Source organism: Coenobita brevimanus, chromosome 101 (genome assembly GCF_032717465.1).
Source record: "Coenobita brevimanus isolate Jiangsu-jjx chromosome 101, ASM3271746v2, whole genome shotgun sequence".
Lineage (NCBI taxonomy): Eukaryota > Metazoa > Arthropoda > Malacostraca > Decapoda > Coenobitidae > Coenobita > Coenobita brevimanus.
The window spans coordinates 46,144,009-46,164,051 of record NC_137054.1 but is presented as its reverse complement, the minus strand read 5'-3'; the positions used below and the strand labels follow the sequence as shown (position 1 = coordinate 46,164,051).

General features: G+C 42.0%; 1 protein-coding gene across 1 annotated transcript in view; it reads left to right on the top strand.

Moving 5' to 3' along the window:
• LOC145415020 (reelin-like) overlaps positions 1 to 9,959 on the top strand; it is a 71,219-nt gene extending 61,260 nt beyond the window's left edge. The window contains exon 4 of the mRNA XM_080284436.1: positions 9,899 to 9,959. Coding sequence (XP_080140562.1) covers positions 9,899 to 9,959 — 61 coding nt within the window. The remainder of the gene's footprint in view (positions 1 to 9,898) is intronic.
• Positions 9,960 to 20,043: the final 10,084 nt, after the last annotated feature.

Below are 20,043 nucleotides of genomic sequence, written 5' to 3'. Positions count from 1 at the left end.
GCATACCTATGTAAATATTAACATAAACTCCTTTTCACAAATTTTATGAACAAAATTGTTCTCATGAGATTCCTTGTAGACAATTGCGAAACCCACTCATTTTCCTATAGCATTTACAGTAAGGATATCACAAAGCTGTATGCATAGTAATCAACTTATCTGCATTAATACTGTACATGCATGATGTCGCAAAACATAAAACAAGGACGGTCTACCAGAATTTCCATCTACATCTTGTTTCCTTAACACAATTGTTTCCTTAACACAGACTCTCTCTCTCTCTCTCTCTCTCTCTCTCTCTCTCTCTCTCTCTCTCTCTCTGCGTGTGTGTGTGTGTGTGTGTGTGTGTGTGTGTGTGTGTGTGTGTGTGTGTGTGTGTGCTTGACTTATGCAGATGCACAAGATAACAGTGGCCGAACTGACTGGTGCTTTGTCACATCAGTACCAAACCATCATTTCTCCTGCCTGAAATTACTGTTTTTAGCCTAGTAATCTTTATACTGTAAGAAACACTAAATTACTTTATTCATGCGTATATGTGTTCCTTGTGTGTCGGTGTTGAACCAACTTTATTTTTGCCGAAGGGCATGTACTTCGAAACACTCTCCATTGAACCACGGTGGAAGTGTGTGTGTGTGTGTGTGTGTGTGTGTAATTCACCGGGTCGGTCAGGATCACTTGATGGTCGTGATCGTCAGCATTTTACCCTCCCGGAAGGGAGCTGAGAGCTCATATAGTCCGATCTAAGGGCAAGGCTGTGACCTTCACACACCCACACACCCATCCCCTTGCTCAAGGGGGACAGTAACCACCCACTTCGTCAGTGAAACTTTTCGCAACCTGAGCGAGGCGCGAACTCCCGTCTACCAGATGGCAAGCGAGAACGTTACCACTGCGCCAGCGAGCGGTGTGTGTGTGTGTGTGTGTGTGTGTGTGTGTGTGTGTGTGTGTGTGTGTGTGTGTGTGTGTGTGTGTGTGTGTGTGTGTGTGTGTGTGTGTGTGTGTGTGTGTGTGTGTGTGTGTGTGTGTGTGTGTGTGTGTGTGTTTGAACGACTTTTATTTTTCTGATGAGCATATGTATCGAAAAAAATCTCCATGAACCACAGTGGAAGAGAGAGAGAGAGAGAGAGAGAGAGAGAGAGAGAGAGAGAGAGAGAGAGAGAGAGAGAAAGACTAGCAGATAGATGTAGAAAAGAAATTTTTGATAGATTAACTATTCCGAAGGAAGCTACATTTAGATCTAGACAAATAAATTCACATCGATGAAAAAATACTTACTTACTGATCTTAGTAGAGAGATAGGTAGAAGTAGGCAGAGACAGAGGCAAGTAGATGATAGATCTAAACATGCTTTGAGGACTCTGCTTCCCGATTCCGCAAACATTATCTAAAATCATAATTAGTATCATAATCATCTTACGTTGTCTGTAATTCGCCCTCATCAGTTATCGTCTGTCATCCATCCTCCTCATCATCATCATCGTCATGCATCAGTAAAATCGTCTTTGATCATAATCATCACCATCGCTCATCATCCTTCATCATCATTATCATTATCATCATAATCACCCATCGTACATCATTACTATTATTTTCATCCATCTTCATCATCCCATCGTCATCGTCCATTATCATAATCCATTATCTTTCATCCGTCGCCCATCATCTGTCATTATTATCCACTATCCATCATCATCATCCATCATCCATCATAAATCATCATCCATCATGATCATCATCCATATTTCATCAATATCCTTCAACTCATCATCATCATCATCCACCGTCCATCATCATCCGTCATCCTCATCCATCATCATCACTTGTCGTCTGTCATCATTCATTTATCATCATCCTTCATCATCATCATCCATTAACATTACCCATCATCTGTCACCATACATTATCATCCATCACAATAATCCATCATTTATCATCATCCGACATCAATCATCGATCGTCATCCATTAACATTATCCATCATCTATCATCCACCGTCCATCATTCATCATCATCCATCATCTCTCACCATACTTCATCATCCAGCATCATCATTCATCATCATCATCAATCATCTATCGTCCATCGTCCACTGTTCATCATTTGTCCTCCATCGTCAATCATACATCATCTTTTGTCTGTCATTCATCGTCACCTCATGATCATCTATCAAAGAGCAAATCTCGTCCATCATATATCATCATCGCCATCATCATTATTACATTCAGTTCTAAGATAATGGCAACGTCTATCATTTCCATTATACTGAGTCTGGTACACAATCCTCACCCCATCATTAGACGTGAAACTTGTTACATCTGATATGCATCAGCGCCATCTGTTAATGAACAACAGCAATTCCACACTCGCCCCCCCCACTCTCACCTGTGAAACAATTAAGCTGCCATGTAGCGATGACACGCCGAGGGACGCAGATTTTACCGTCGAATGTAGGTGACGTCATCGGAACCGGAGCCATCCTTACACTGTAGGCGCGTCAGACAAACCTTCCCATCGGTCCCCCTCAAGTAACTAATATATTCTGTTACATTCCGTTTTGATAGTTTACACTGTAATCAGTTAATCATCCTCCAATATGCTTTTTACTCTCCTTGTTGAATGTATACTTATTGCAGTTAAAGCCAGAAATTAATTAAAATATATTTTTTTAATATATATTTACTGCAGTTACAGCCTGAGTTGGTCAGAACTAATTATTATTGTTGCTGTTGTTTGACACTGGTCTGTCTGGTGAAACACACTCGTCGACCACAGGTAAGCAACAGCTTTTGTGAAACCGTCCTACAGGTACAATACATTACATATCGTTCACCGTGTAGGGTACCGGCACTACATTATGGTAGACAGTGCCACACCAGGGTCGGACAAGAGTGCCTCGCCGTGATGAGTTGCAGAGAAATATGAGGGGGTTTGGCTCCCAGGTGGAAGCCGTTGCTACTTCGTTCCCAACTCGAGTGCACAGCACCACCACGCATTGGCTCCTGGTCAGCGCCGGTCATAACTAGTGTGACCAAGAAGTAGCCAGTGCAAATGTGCACAACTAGTATTGTCTGGACAGAAGTAGCTGCACCCAAGGATGTGGGGGAAGTCCAGACATAATATCAAGATAGAAAAAGTTGTACTTAGTTTAAAAGAAACTTATTAGTCAAAACTTGTTTCAGAAGAAGCTTTGTATGACGAATCTTGATCCAGGAAGTCACCATAGTGAATACAGGTAAAATGTATTTTATGAAGAGGTAAGTAGTAATGAAAGTCATCTCTGTTACTTTTAGTAACGCCACCAGTTTCAATAACATCATACGGCTTTAGTTTTATGTACTGTACAGCAGTATTTTGTTCAGCAGTTTTTGCGTCCTTCACATCCTGAAGAGTAAAGCACATTTTCCAAGTGTAAGAACGATGTACGGGGTGATCTGATCTTCTGCTGATTAATTATCTTGGCAATGGAGTCAGGAGTATGATTTTAACTTTGTAACAGTTCAGCATCAGCTAACTGACAGCGAAGAATCCCCTCACATAATAACCATGGAACGTGATGTCCTGAAGTAATGAAATCGGAGGACTGGATGTAAAGAAAAACATACCTTACTAGTGCTACTGTACACAACACGCTACTCCCCAAACAACAAATAAGCATGATTATATATATGATAACAACATATCGTTCATAAATGGGATAAAATTATCAGAGATTTTTGTTGTTGTATGACCAGCTAAAAGAAACACTACTGTAATACCTACTATTCACTAAGATACCTGGAACACCTAATTCTTTCAGACCGAGCAGTCGTTGAAAGTTGTATTGGCTTTAATGTTTAGCTAAATCTTGGTAAAAACATTCCAGTCTTGGATTTCGTTTTCTTTTTTTCAGCCTTCTTTGATGCAGCAAGTTCTGCCTAGGTAAAGCTTGTCGTAAATTATTACAGATGTGCCTTCTGCTTCTATCTAGTTTAGCTTAGTTCTGCTTAATTCCGGGTTTTAACTATGACATATCAATGTAAGAAGTTCTCTGTTTTATAAGCTGATTATTCATTCAACTTTTCTTTTTTTGACACGTGTGCTTCTGTGGTCGTCGATTATTGTTTTCCCCCTGCACAGTACAGCAGATTATCACGTCAGTCACATTACTTGTGCCGCCTCTTCCATTCAGATTACTTGCTACAAGCACTCTACTGTAGAGATATTGGCAATGCATGTGTACTGTCACTCCTCCCAGTTGATTCCAGTACCTGTTCTTCTCTTCACACATCTGTCTTAACAAGGTCTATCTATCTATATATTGCCAGACTCCTTAAGAGGGGTGGTCACAAAAGAATCGCCTTCATCTCGCCTTGTCCCCCTGTTCCCCGCCATTTCACTGCCCCACCTCCATCTTGCACCCCCTCTCTCATATACCTCTCCACTCCTTTCCTCCATCCCATCCTCGGCCTCCCCCTCCATCTCTCACCCCCCCTAACTCACATACGCTCTCCTTGTTAGTCTCACGCTCTCCGTCCTCTCCACATGGCCAAACCTGCATCTCAGTGTATTTCTTCTAATGCTTTCTATCACATCCACATCGACACCACAACGCTCCTTCACTTCCTCGTTTGTCAGTCTGTCTCTCCACATATCTCCACATGCTCCTCTCAGATAGCTCATTTCCACTGCTCTCACTCTTGACTTGTGCCCTTCCAACAAGATCCAAGCTTCTATTCCATACATTAAAGTTGGTATCACAATACTGTCATGCAGCGACTTCTTTACTTGCATGCTAACTTCCCTGTATCTTAACACTGCCTTCAAAGAACCAGCAACCTGTCTTCCTTGTTGTACCCTTTCAAGCACTTCATCCTCCAAAACTTTCATCTTCACTCATCGCACTACGCAAGTACTTAAATGCACTCACATTTTCCATTTCCTCATCATCCAACCTAACTGTTCATTCAGTGACTTCTTTTCTCTTGAAGACCATAACGTTTCTCTTCTCTACATTCATCTACAGATTCCCTTTCTTACACCCTCCAAAATCATTCTCCTTCGTGTTCACTTAATAATACAGTATCATCTGCATACAACAGTACCGGAAGTTTCCAAACACTGCCCTCACTCATTAGTGTCGCTCCAACATCCACTGCCCTCACTCATTAGGGTCGCTCCAACATCGTCTGCACTACCTTGTATCTCTTTTATAACCTAATACTTATACGGACTGAACAACCATGGAGACGTGATACATCCCCGTTTCAAACCAACGTTCAGATAGAAAAATTCACTCTATTCACTCTCCACACGCACTGCAGCCTCAGCATCATCACACATACACTTCATGGCATTCAACAACTTTCCATTTACTCCATATATTCCTAATATTTTCCACATCCCATGCCTATCCGTTCTGTCATATGCTTTCTTCAAATCCATGAAGGCCGCATACAACTTCTTTCCTTTTTCTAGGAACTTTTCCACTAAAGACTTCAGGACGAATATGTGATCTACACAACCTCTTCCCTTCCTAAAACCTCCCTTTTCTTCTCCAACTAATTCCTCTGTTATTTCCCTAGCTCTGTCAACAAGTACCCTGCTACATACTTTTCCTGTTAAACTCAGAAGACAAGTGCCCATGTGATTACCACACACTTCTTTTTCCCCTTTTCCTTTGTACAGGGAAACATTTATAACTGACTTCCAATCCTCCGGGACTCTACCTACCTCTCAGGCCAATCTGCACATCTTCAATACCCATTCTACTTCTACCTCTTCCCCACGATTCATAATTTCATCACACACTCCAATTCCTGGGGCTTTCCCCATTTTGACATCCTTCATTGCTTCCACTACTTTCATTCTACTGATCTCTTCCTCTACTGATTTCTTACCTCCCTTGTTCCCACGGCCATTTCTCATCCACATACATTCACATTACTTTCATTCTCTATGTTTAACAGCTCCTTAAAGTGTTCTTTCCACCTGCTCACTTTTTCTCCCTTCTCCACTAGCAATCTAGCATTTGTATCTATCACTTCCCTACTAACTTCTTTATCAACCTGTTTGACTGTCCTTACTTCTTTCCAGAACAATATCTTACATTCCCTCCACTTGACAAGCAAATTCCTTCCAAATTCTTCATGCACTACCTCCTTATTCTCTCTTACTAATCTTTTCATTTCTCTCTTCCTCTCTACATATAACTCTCTCTTTCATCTCTCAACTTCCTCCATTCCTCTGCTTCCCATCTACTTACCATATGCTTTCTTCTCTTGCGCCACAGCTTGTTTCACCTCTTCATTCCACCATGCATATGGGCCTGATGGGGTCCCTCCTGTTGTTCTCAAAAACCTTCCTCCATTCCTCTGCTTCCCATCTACTTACCATATGCTTTCTTCTCTTGCGCCACAGCTTGTTTCACCTCTTCATTCCACCATGCATATGGGCCTGATGGGGTCCCTCCTGTTGTTCTCAAAAACTGTGCTTCTGTGCTTACACCCTGCCTAGGCAAACTCTTTCGCCTTTGTCTGTCAACTTGTACCTTTCCTTCTTGCTGGAAGTTTGCTCTCATTCAGCCAGTCCCAAAGAAGGGTGACCACTCCCAACCCTCCAACTATCGTCCAATTGCTTTAACGTCCTGTATTTCAAAAGTTTTTGAGTCAATTCTCAATAGAAAAATTTTAAGGCATCTTTCCTATCACAACCTTCTTTCCGATCGTCAGTACGGGTTCCGTCAGGGACGCTCCACTGGCGATCTTCTCACCTACCTTTCAGACTCCTGGTCATCCTCCTTTCGGGACTTTGGCGAAAGCTTTGCCATTGCACTTGACATCTCAAAGGCTTTTGATCGAGTCTGGCTTAAATCTTTAATTTCCAAACTACCCTCCTACGGTTTCTATCCTTCTATCTGTGCCTTCATCGCTAGCTTCCTTTCTGGTCGTTCTATAGCCGCTGTTGTAGACGGCCATCGTTCTTCTCCTAGATCTATCAACAGTGGTGCTCCTCAGGGCTCTGTCCTATCACCAACTCTCTTCCTTTTATTCATCAATGATCTAAGCTGTACATCTAACCCTATCCACTCATACGCTGATGACTCCACCCTTCACCTTTCAACTCGGTTCCCGCAACGCCCATCTCAACAGTTACTTCAGCAAACAAGGGATGAGGCTATGGCACACCTAATGTCTGACTTGGCTCGTATCTCTGACTGGGGTAAAAATAATATGGTTGTTTTTAATGCATCTAAGACTCAGTTCTTACACCTATCAACCCGACAAAATCTTCCACAGGTATACCCACTAATGTTTAATAATATTCAGCTTAATCCTGCATCAACTTCGAACATGCTTGGGGTTTCATTTACTCGGGACTTATCTTGGAAAGATCATATTACATCTCTTGTAAAATCTGCTTCCAAGAGATTGGGTGTGCTAAGCCGACGCCGCTCTTTCTTTACCCCTGCACAATTGTTAGACTCTATACAGGGGTTTTATCCGTCCCTGTGTGGAGTACAACTCTCATGTGTGGGGAGGCTCCCCACATACAGCTCTTCTCAATAGGGTGGAGTCAAAGGCTTTTCGTCTCATTAACTCTCCTCCTCTTACTGGCTCCCTTCAACCTCTGTCTCTTCGCCTCACTGTTGCATCTTTATCTCTTTTCTGTCGCTATTTTAATGGTCACTGCTCCTCTGAACTGTCTGCTTGCATTCCTCCACCTCTACGACGGGCGCGTACTACCCGTCTGGCAGCAAACTCTCATCCCTTTTCTGTCCAACTCTCTAATGCAAGTGTTAACCGTTACTCCTAGTCCAGGCATCTCAAAATGATCGGATCGTGAATTTGGCTCTCTATTGTATTTTGTTTTTCTCTTGGAGGGAACTGTTACTGCGGGCTCATGGCCTTTGGTTCCTTCTTCCTCGCATTAAAAAAAAAAAAAAAAATGCTGTTCCTTGCACGCCCTTTCGTCTTCTCTTCACCCACACACCACCTCACATACTGCACGGACTTCATCTGTAAATATCTTGCACAAACATTCCATTTCCCTCATCTGCTCCAAATCATATTTACCGAATCGCTTCTCCATTACTCTCTTATATTCTTTCTTTTCTCAGTCCTCTTGCAACCTTTCTACCCTCCTTGTATGGACTACTTCCTCCTGTCCTCATCTCCTTCTATTCCTCCACTGCACATGAACACTGACTTTCACCACCACCAAGTGATGATCAGAAAGTCCATTCCCTCAGCCTCTGTATGCTCTTGCATCCCTTACATACCTTCTCGTTCTGTCATCCACACACACATAATCAGTCATTGCCTTACGTTCATTCAGTTCACCACCGTCCCTTCTCATCACTCGCCACGTGTATCTGTAAATAATTTTGTGCCTAAAGAGGGTACTGGCTATCACCAACCCTTTCCCTGCACAAATATCCACTAGAGCACTGCCATTCTCATTTACTTCTGCAGGCACACATCATCCACTAACTACTCCATCCACCGTCACATTCCCTAGTTTTCCATTCATATCTCCAATCAAAAACACTGTTTCATTGCTTCTAAACATTTCCATGCACACTTCCAAATTTGACTAGAACTCTTCTTTCACCCTGCTTGCACAATCTTGCATTGGCGCATACACACACACAATTGCCCACGATTGTAATCCTACTTTCAATCTTACTCACACAATCGTTGAACCAACTGATCCACACTCTCTTATACTCTTAATCGATCTCATACACACAACAGTACAATTATTCTCTCGCCTTTGCACTCTCATTCTCACCTACTCCCGCGCATAAAGCATACCCCTTCCATCCTCCTACTCTCTCACACTCTCACCTCGCCATTTAGTCTTAGTTAATCCTCATATGTCCACTTTTACACCCACAAGCACCTGGGCAGTCTCACTCTCTTTCATCTCATCATTCGCACCTTTACATTTCATGTTGCAATCTGTGCCATGTCCTTTGTTCGGTCCCTGGTGGTCACCTGTTTGTCAGCCCTGGTTTGAGGCTTCTTGTTTGTATTTTTAGTTAGTTGGTTTCCGGGGAGGTGCACTAACCCTCCGCCAACCCACTTATTGATACGTAGGGAACATGTGTTGGTTAGTTATAAGGTTACCACCCAGCCTATTAAATGATTTCCTGGTTTACAGGAAATCATCTGGCTTACCACTCAATGTAGACCTACTCAGAAAGAGTACCGCTACACTAAGTGGGTGGATGGTGGGCGCCCCCACCGACCACTAGGTAAACATGCAATAATCAGGGCCGTTTTAACCATCTTGGACTTCTGTTATCAATTGTGCGTTCATAATCACTCATTCCTCTCAGCAGTCATCAAGCGTCAACACTGATTCAGTGGACTGGATGGTAGTATGCGATGGATTCTGGCATCCTCCTGTCGTACTTGTAATATACACGGGGAAATCAACCCCATTTTTTTCTTGTTCGATTTGTCGTGAAAGCGTCATTACTATATATCCGAATTATAGAGACCATATCTTCATCTTCTTCGTTTTGCAGTATATGGATATTTTTGTGTGTGCGATGTGAATGTGGTGATTTCGAACATAGCTTGGCATATAAAACTTTTTTCCCCATAACAATGATAATCTTAATTGATGTGAATACTTTCTTTACACAGATGAGGTGAGTTACAAGTCAGGGCACATAAGTGTAATGTGTATTTTCTTTTTCTTGTGCATAACAGTTACGTGCTGTAGTTACCGTGAGAAGAGTGTAAAATGCGTTCGAGAACACCCGAGGGAAAACTGAATACATCTTGAATAAGTACATTAGTTAGTGTAGTTGTAATAAACTATGTCTGTGGTGTACCTAAACATCACTCTTATAATTATATATTCAGTTTTGGCACTTCCGAATTATATATTTTTTCTTCCTTTGTAGGGCCCAGCGAAGAGACACCAGTAGCTATGAGGTTCCAGTGTTCCAGGAGACGGAGTTGTGAGACTGTGATACAGAGAAGGTCTACGTCACTTACACCTGTGTGCATAGGATGAGTGAGAAAAAGGGTTGTCCTGCCCAACGGATCAGTTGTCAGTAATGACCGTAAAACTGTTTGAGGGTGCAGCACAGATGCCAAACCATGACGGCGATGTGTGCAAACCGGCCTCTGTAATACTAACAGTAGCACACATACTCCCTCACATAAATCTCTCCGCACCCCACCTAAACCATGGAACAATATTTACTGATTCCAATATGCAAGGTAGGCTTCAAAGTAAGTGTATTTTCATCACAATTAAAAAGAGTACATGAAAGGAAAATTATTAATTACCACATACTATGCATTTCGCACAGATCATTCTGTAGTACAAACACTCTCAAAGAATTTAATTTAGGCTACATACCTTATGCATGGCAACCATAGCCATTAATATATTGGTTATTCATCACTATGCTTTAGTTGTGCGATGTATGATATATATATATATATATATATATATATATATATATATATATATATATATATATATATATATATATATATATATATATATATTGAGTGTTTCAAATTGTACTGGCAAACACTAACCATAGTTACAGTACAGGATGGTAAGGTAACAGGAAATATCCTTATGAGTTTGTCAATAAATGCATAGCAAATTTGATTGAGACATTATAATTAGCATTAGCGGTGCTTCAAACTTAGCGGTTTGTTACAGCCTCTAAATACAAGTAATTAACTGGAAATAAACCATTTGTCATTGTTAATACATACTGGTATGGTAGAGAATTGGTAACATGTAACATCTTACTTAAGGCATATTGGAGGAGGTGGATGTTAGCAACATGTTAGCAACCTAACTTCGCAACTTGATCAGCCACCATGTTGAGAATTGGTTATGCTGGTTGAAGGTGGAAACATTATGGCTAATGGCGAGGTCAGCCGTCCGAACAATGATATCCCTCCCTACCCCCCACCCCAACCTTGGTCCTACTCCAGTGTTTCAGTATGTGCGATTCGGTTATTGGGTTACACCCTTGCGAAGCCCACCCCATCATTTCAGTCTGGGATAATCATATGAGTACACTGCTTTACAGTTTTGTACAATACATATAATATGAGCCGTTGGGAATAACATAAAGTACGGCTATTTGTTATTTACCTGTCATTAATAGAGATGCTGTTAAGTCAGCAACATTGTGATATCTGCACAAAGTTCAAGGTTTCGAATGCTATCCTTTTACACCAGTGAGAGTCAACATGTGTTTGCAGAAGGATACTTGATTTCCATACATTTTATTATTTTCCCTATTATTCTTAACTCTGTACGATACATTACGGAGGATAAAATAAAATGTGAGGGCAGGTAGTCTGGTAGTGCTTTAATTAAATACAGAAATAGAAGTGGTGCCAAGGCACAGCAAACCCGTCCCTGGCAGTCATTTTAATGCTGACGAATAAACGCAACAGGATATCTAGTCAAAGATGTCATATATCAGATTTGGAGTAAATCGGGTGAAAATTGACGATTTAATGCCCAGTTGAAATTTTTTGCCCTATCCATCTGATATTGACTCTCCTCTTGCTAACTGGAGAGTGACCGGCCTGATGTAATGAGGCATGTTATAGGATGCAGATTTGAAAGATGCACCTTAGGTTTTTGTTTCATGTCGATATAACGAATTTGAGAAGAGTTATGGCGAAAGACGATTTTTACCATCCCCGGTTTTTAACACTTTGGGAGCCTACAGCCTGGGCCTTGGCCCAATTTGGCCCAAAATTTGTTTAGGTGATCAGGTCATAGCGCATCATCCGTGTAATTTTAATCAAAATCGCACCAGTAGTCTTCGAGTAAAGTTGTCAACTGACAGACAAACAAACAGACAAACCGAGTGAAAACAATACCCGTCCACGAGCGGACGGGTAATACTGTACGAAAGCTTACTGTCCTCCTCATTAAGTAAGTGAGCCGTAGTTTGAAGTCCAGCATCCGACTGTACCAAAAGCATATCCATAAATCAGCATTAAAAGATTCAGTGACATGGTATGTTAAACAATGTGTATGTCTGCAGACCCGACACCTCGGCAACTCAGAGGATATTGGGAGTGGGAGGGGAGGGGCAGGTGTTCGGATAGCCGGCCAGAATTTTTACCCGGGCGGGGCACAGGAACGAGTATTGTTTTCACTCGAGTATGTTTGTTTATTTGTTTTTTGTCTGTTAACAACTTTACGCGAAAACTACTGGTGAGATTTTGACTAAAATTACGGGGATGATGGGCTATGACCTTTTGATCACCTGATTAAATTGTGGGCCAAATTGGGCCAAGCCACAGTCTGTAGACCCAAGAAATGTAAAAAAAAAAAAAAAAAAAAAAAGAAGAAGAAGAGGACGGATAAATATCGTTTCTTCGCCATAACTCCTTTCATATTCGTCATATCGACATGAAACCAAAGCCTAAAGATGCATCTTTCAAATCTGCATCTATAATACGCCCCATTACATCAAGGGCGTCATCCCCCCTCCCCCCTAGATAGCGGTAGGGGGGTCAGTGTCAGGTGGGTTGGACCTAAAATTTCAAATGGGGATAAAATCGTCCTTTTTCACCCGATTTACTCCAAATCTGATATGGGATATGTTTGACTAGACATCCTGTTGTGTTTATGAGTCAGCACTACATTGGCTGCTGTGGGCGGGTTTGCTGTGCCTTGACAACGATTCTTGTTAATCATGACTTGATCTCCATGTTGAGATAGTTAAATCACTTTTATGTCATCAGCGACACACTTTCGGATTACAATGCACAGAGGTAATTTTACTTCTCTTTTCTGGATCCATCCACCCTGAAAGTTTGTCGGTATAATTTGAACCACACGGTGTATATATATATATATATATATATATATATATATATATATATATATATATATATATATATATATATATATATATATAGAATGTATGTATGAATGTACAGTATGTATGTAAATATTTATATATGGAGTTTGCTGTCATCATTACTTCTAGTGATAATGAAAGTTTTTCTTCTCCAAAGGAGTAGTGTCGTGAATTTAGACCATAAATGAAACACGAACTGAAGCCAACATCTTGCACATGGTAATCATTTCTCTCACACGTGACTGAAAACAGTAACCTTGCTTTCTTTACTTTCAGTAGCTTAAGGGGACATTATTCCTTACTTATTTATTTTTCTTAATCGAATAATATGTGCAGTATTCAATTTACATTTCCAAGTCACACACCGTAATCGGATCTGGTAACTACATTATTTTTTTTAATCCAGCATGAAAAATAAAAAAATATAAAAATATTACCGAAGTGTAATTTACATAGCCTATAACTTCTGCTTTCTGTGAATATGTATTGTTGATGTAACTAAACCAGGTCCGTCCGGCTGAAGAGACCCGTCGACCGCAAGTAAGTTACTACCCCTATGGGGTCGTCTAATTTTTCTTACACCATTGATGTTGTGTCTGCGTCTTTGTGTGGCATATGTTGCGCAGTTCTCCATTATTTGTTGCTCTGTGTGGACTTATTCTACATGCAGGGCACGTGTCATCTGTGACTGGTAACTGATGAGGATTAGATGATATCCAGGCACAAAGCATAGCAAAGTGTACTCAATCAACCCTAATTAAGGATACCTTTGATGGGTGAGTATCAGGAGAGGGGCTTGTAATAGAGCTCTAATCTAGGTGTTTTATTGTCCTGCACGTGAAACAAGTATGTAGGTTTCTTCATTGCCAGTATTGAAATGCGGGTGAGAAGCTGTTGTAGAGGGTGTGTTAATGTTTGTATTTTATGTATAACTGTTTGTAAGGCTCTATTATGTAAAGACATTTGTGTTGTGTGTTAGCACAGGCTGCCGTGTAGAACTGTATGCCTCTCATATAAACGCTTTTTTTTTTTTCTTTTTTAACAGGGAGGAATTTAGCTAAATGAGCTGTGGGAATGGTTTTGATGTGAAGAGCGCTGACACTTGTGGCATTGTTCTGTGTGGTGTGCAAGGTATTATAGTGAGAGTTGGATAGGATGGGTGCCCATGCCGAGAGGAAGGACAGGTCATCAATGATCTAATATGTATTGCGTGTCCCTGTAACTACCCATAAGTACCTGGGTGCGTTAGTCTGAGGGAGCACCGCCTCTTGATGTCCTGCATGTGGTTCTTGAAGGTGAATCCAGTCTCATCTATCACTCCAAGGATCTTAGCAAAGGGTGTGTGTGGCGTGGACAGATGTTAATTGTGATTGTATTGGAGTACATGTGCCCATAATTGCTGCTGCTGATGAGTGTATTAGCGAAGTTGGCTGCTGCGATTATCAGCCTGTTTTCCTCGAACCAGGCCTCAATTGCCCTGAGGTAGTTTTTTTGCGGTGTGAAGCGTGTTTGTTAACGTGTTTTTAATGTACGGAAGAAGGAATAAAAGACTGGAAGCCCGTAAAATGAGTTCCTCCAAGATAATAAAAGTAATAGGTAAATTAAAGATCCGTACATTTCAAGATGCCTGGAAATAATGAGTTTTAAAAATTGGAGGTAATAAGCAGAAGGAAAACCAGACAGAGAGAAAACAATCCCAGGCTTGACCTGTTACATATAAGACATACTGGGAGGATTGGCTAACTCTTGCATGAGAGAGCTGGACAGAGAAGAGGTGATAGTTTGCTGCTAGACGGGTGCTATGCGCCTGCCATTATCGAGGAGGAATGCAAGCAGAAAGTTCAAAAGAGAAGTTATCAGTGAAGCAGAAGTACAGATGAGAAAAAGATGCAACGGTGCAGCGAAAAGGAAGAGGTTGAAGGATGTCAATAAGAGGAGGAGAATTAGACGAAATGCCTTTAACTCCACGGTGTTGAGAACAGCTGTATAAGGGAAGCCCCTCTCCCCTCCCCCTCCCCCTACACAAAAGAGTTGTACTCCACAAGTGGGTTAATACAACCCATGTGTAAAGTCAACTGTTGTACTGTGGTGAAGAAGGCACGAAGTCATCTTAGCACAGACAATCTCTTGGACACACATTTTGCAAGAGAGGTAATAGACTCTCTCCATGAAAAATCCCTAAAACATGAGAACCCATGAATGCTGAGAAACAATGAAGAAATATAAAAGATTTTGGTGGCTAGAAAGATGTAAAAACTTAGCTTTTGAATTAAAAATAACAAGAATGCTCTTATCTCAATACGAGATATAAGCAAAGTCAGAAATTTGGTGAGCCATAGCCTCATCTAGTTTTTGTTGAAGTAGCTGCTGTGATGGACGCTGTGACAAGTAGATGGAAAGCTGATGGATGGAGTCACCAGCATATGAGTAGTTAATCGTATAGGTCCATGCCGCCACACGCTATCCTTACCCCCACCAAAACACTGACTTCCTAGGAGGATGAATCGGAGATCTGAAGCTTCGCTCACTCTCACGTCATGCCGCATGCAATGCTACTTTCACTTATTATGTGTAAAGCCACCTTTAGTTCCATGAGAAGCAATTATTTTGAAGTTTTAGAAAACTTTAGTAGAATGACCCCATCGTATAGAGATTGGGTTTCAAACATTTATCTAACGTCCTATAAACGAGATTATAAAACCCAAGTAATAGGGACGTGTTATATGATTAACAGACTTATAAATCCCTCTCCTTCCTAGTCATCTTGGGAGTCATATACCCACCCACTCATCCACTTATCTACTCAGCCCATCCAACATAACCCACTGACCACATCCTGATCACGCACCCTGCCCAACCACCTGGACAGTCTACCCTGCTCACCGATCTCGGCCATCCACCCTTCCCCCCAACAAATGTCACCCACCAAGCTCACTCACCAATGCCCCCCAATACATTCACTACTTTCACCCATTCACCTACCCACCCTGAACACAACCAGCCACCCAACCGGCTACCGATCTTGTCCACCAACACCGGCCACCCACCCTTCCCGCCCAAGGATGCCACCCACCCTTCCCGCACAAGGATGCCACCCACCTGGCGTATCCAACAATGTCATCAATCACATCTTCCCACCCATCCCTCCCATCTTATGCACCCACCTCTCTCTGAATACTTACCCACCCTCCCCATCGACTGTACCCAGGGAACCCACCCATCCTATCCACCCACTCCTACCACCGATCCACCCGTCCACCCACCCCATCCGCACGCCCAACCACCCTTTTAACCAGCCCCATTCACCCCCATCCCACCCAATCTCTCGAACCCCAATCATCCTGGGAACCCACCCTATCCGAGTCTACCGTAAGTTACCAACCCCTCCCTGGCCACCCACCCATCTAGCCGCTCATCCAACTAGCCCACTCCACACATCCGCTCACCAGCCCATCTTCCCTTACAACTCACCCCAAGTCACTCCACACACCACCCATACCAACCAACATGCCCCCCCTCAATGGAGACGCACAGAACTACCACACCCACCACTTAACCTGAACCACCTCACCCACCCAAGCAACTGACTTCAACACACACACAACTGACTTCAACACACACACAAACACACACACACACACACACAGATAGATAGATAGAGAGAGAGAGAGAGAGAGAGAGAGAGAGAGAGAGAGAGAGAGACGAGAGAGATTGACTACAGTATTGCTTTTTTCAAAACACATAGCACATAGAACATTGTCATAATATTGTGCACATTAACACATGCACACTGATAAAGCAAAGAAGACGTTTTACGTACTGTAAAAATAAGAAAACATTCAAAATGTAATCACTCGACTGTAGTCCAGCTATATGCAAATAAATATCTTCACTGTAAATAAACATTCATTCCATCAGTAGTTCAATTGTAAGTTTTCAAAATCTCATAAATTATTTTACACATGACAATTGGGACTAAGTTTTCTGTGAATAGTCTTGAATCATGCTAAATCCATACAGTACTCGAATGTCTTGCGTGTTGGGGCAGTGTTCCACAATATGCACCTCTGTACCAGGCCACATTGGCACAGACTTTCGCGTAGTGGCAGGCTACATCGACCGCGCCTATTTCAGCTATCCACCTCACATGCCAGGCTGTGACCACTTAAGCCCGATTCACACGACCCGTTTTGGTTCCGACAGGCAATCCTCCGGCATGACGCCGTCAGAATGTGCATTCACATGACGTGTTCCCGGTCCATCCAGCATCGTCATTCAGGGTGTGCTCGATGTTGCGTGAGGATCATGGCCAGGTCGGTCTCTAAGGAATTTGGCGGCAATTGCTCTACTATTAGAAGAAGATGAAGAAAAAGTTCGTGGAAGGAGGAAAAGGTTATGGGTACACCAGTCCCTGAAAAAGAGAAGGTTCGAGGGAGAATTCTGGACCCTGTATATAGAACTGGCAGATGAAAAATTTTTCAGTAGTCCTGCCGGAGCAGTACCTTTGGGAATGATATAGAATATCCTGTATTAAGGCAAGAAAAACAGTGAATTTTACCTGCAGAGATTATAAGTTACAGTATAATTTCATGTATAATAAACTATTGACACACCTGGTTTGTTTACTTCCTCGCCAATCGCTTTCAGTATCTTATCTTTATGCAGATTATCACTGTACTTCTTGATAGTCATATCATATAACTCTTCATAAGAACGTCCATGATGCCAAACAGTGAACTGTATGTGTTATCTATATGGACAAGGAGATAACAGCGAGTCGTGGAATGGACGGGTAAGCTACGTGTCCTCATTCACATGAGCCACCCGTCAGGCCGGTGTCAAGTCGCCAGCTAGCCGGCCAGGATTTCACAAGAAGATATCCGTGATGTGTCGGTCGGCTGATGGACGGCTGCTGCCGTCAGCTTGATGGGTCATGTGAACAGTTACATTAGAATGCATGTGAGAAAACTCGACGGCGTCTGGCCGCCGGACTGCCTGTTGGAACCAACATGGTTCGTGTGCATCGGCCTAGTGTGGAAGCCTTTCTATGAGATTCACTTATTCTGTGTCTAGTATTAGAAATAGTATGAATGCTGTAATTAGGATTTTCTCTTCGTAAGTTCTGCGTCTGGACGAGTCGCTGTTCACAATATGTGGCACTATATCTTGTCTGTCGGCCTGTGTGTCTCTGACGTTACTCATCACATACTGGTTATGTGTCCAGATGTTACTGTATTACCGTTAATCGCTATTTTTACCTCAAAAGCAAGATCATCGTTCATAGATCTCTCTAGCCACATCTTACGGAGAAACTTGTGCTGCTTATTTTTCATAAACTGAAGAAGTGAAGGGTACCCTACCTCTATGTAACAGACTTAATTACATGTAAACTTTCTGACCCGTGGTAGCACCTAGACACCAGCTGTATCGCTCTAACATACATTTTAGATCAGCAGACAACCAAAATTCACAGTCGTACCGTAAAGTGGACACTAGTGCTCTTGTTATGTTAGTCAAAATCGCATCAGCAGTTTTTGCGCAAAGTTGTTAACAGACAAACAAACAAACAGACAAACCGAGTGAAAACAATACCTGTTCCCGAGCCCCTCCGGAGAGGGGGCGGGTAAATAATGTCATACACAATGGCTCCTTATATTTTGAAGTGTTCTTACTCATTTGATTAATAGCATGATTACAATACACGACGCCATCAGACAATTACTACGAAATTCGGCCTCTTCTCTTGGTTGGTTTACATCCAGTGCAGGACTAATTCGTTAGGATATTTTGTAAAATCTACCCATAACAGAAGACACGTTTACCCATGATGTGGGTAGTGTACTGCTTTGGTTTCGTCATTTCGTTAATAATTTTGATAGTTAATTAAATGCAAAGTCTCCGGCATTCTTAGTAGTGTCAGTGGTGAGGCTGTCATCATGGATTCCCTTACCTTATTTGTCTCAAAGTTTTCTTTAATTGTTTGAATGAAATGCTGGAATTCACTCTGTCCATCATTTCCGTACCGTGACGCGATTCTTTGATTATGGTACTGTTACAGAAAAGTTTGGCATAAAATTCTCCTAGTCTTTTGACAACTTCATTTCAGGTGTATGTTACTTCGTTAGAATCTCTATGGCCAAAAAGGTTATTTTTCTTCTTCCACCATAACACCGCTTGTTGCTTCAGGCTTCCTCCATTCCATAAATTTTCTCGAGTTGTGCCTTTATTAAGCCTTTGTTTATTTTTTTTTCTTGTTGATAGTTTCCTTTAGTTCAGGTGTTTCATCTCTCTCTCTCTCTCTCTCTCTCTCTCTCTCTCTGTTCCTACTGTTTTGTACAGCTGCAGACATATCAGACATAAACACCTTATACACCATGCTGGTGGTGTAATGCTCTCCGCATCTGGTAACACTGACAGGAAATGAACTTCAAGTTTCGTTCGGTCGCTAGGACAAATCGGACTCGGCGATCATTGACACTGCGCAGTTATTGGTGATATATGTATAAAGTGTCCCGCCTAACATGATACTGAAAATAAAAACGTTTATTGAATATTTTGATAATATAGTTTCACACCATAAATATTCGTATTTTATTCACATGAAACTTACATATTTCGTAAGTGTTACTTTCGACAAATATTACGAACCACACAACATTTACCGACGGCTAGCATATAAGCCTTTATAAGATTATCTGCCTTCCTGCACCTACCATAATAATAACAAAATTACCGTGACCCTCCTCCCACCTGACCGTGAACCTGAAACTGGAGGACCTCTTTAATCGACGCTATTTTGGTAAGATGTGGCGCCACTGGAGGAGGCAGGGTGGGGCGCCTGGGAGACACGAAGAAGGTGGGTGAGGAGGGGACAAATAGTGGTCGGGCTGCAGGGAGGGGGGGCTCTACGGGAGACGAATGATGGGGTGGTGGTGTGGACTGTGGCAAGAAGCTAGGACGGGATGGATAAATGATACGTTAGTGACACGGTGCCAAAGCAGCTAAAGTTTAACTCTGATTAAGGAATTTGATAGTCAGGTAGTAAAACATTATGCAAACTTTGGCACGTTGTGCGGTCTACCAGCATGTTTTGTTATATCGTCTATAGGAATACCTACTACCAGCCGGTGACTCATTTTATTTTTCAATAACAGGACAGAGGAAGGAAAAACAAATGAGTAAAAACA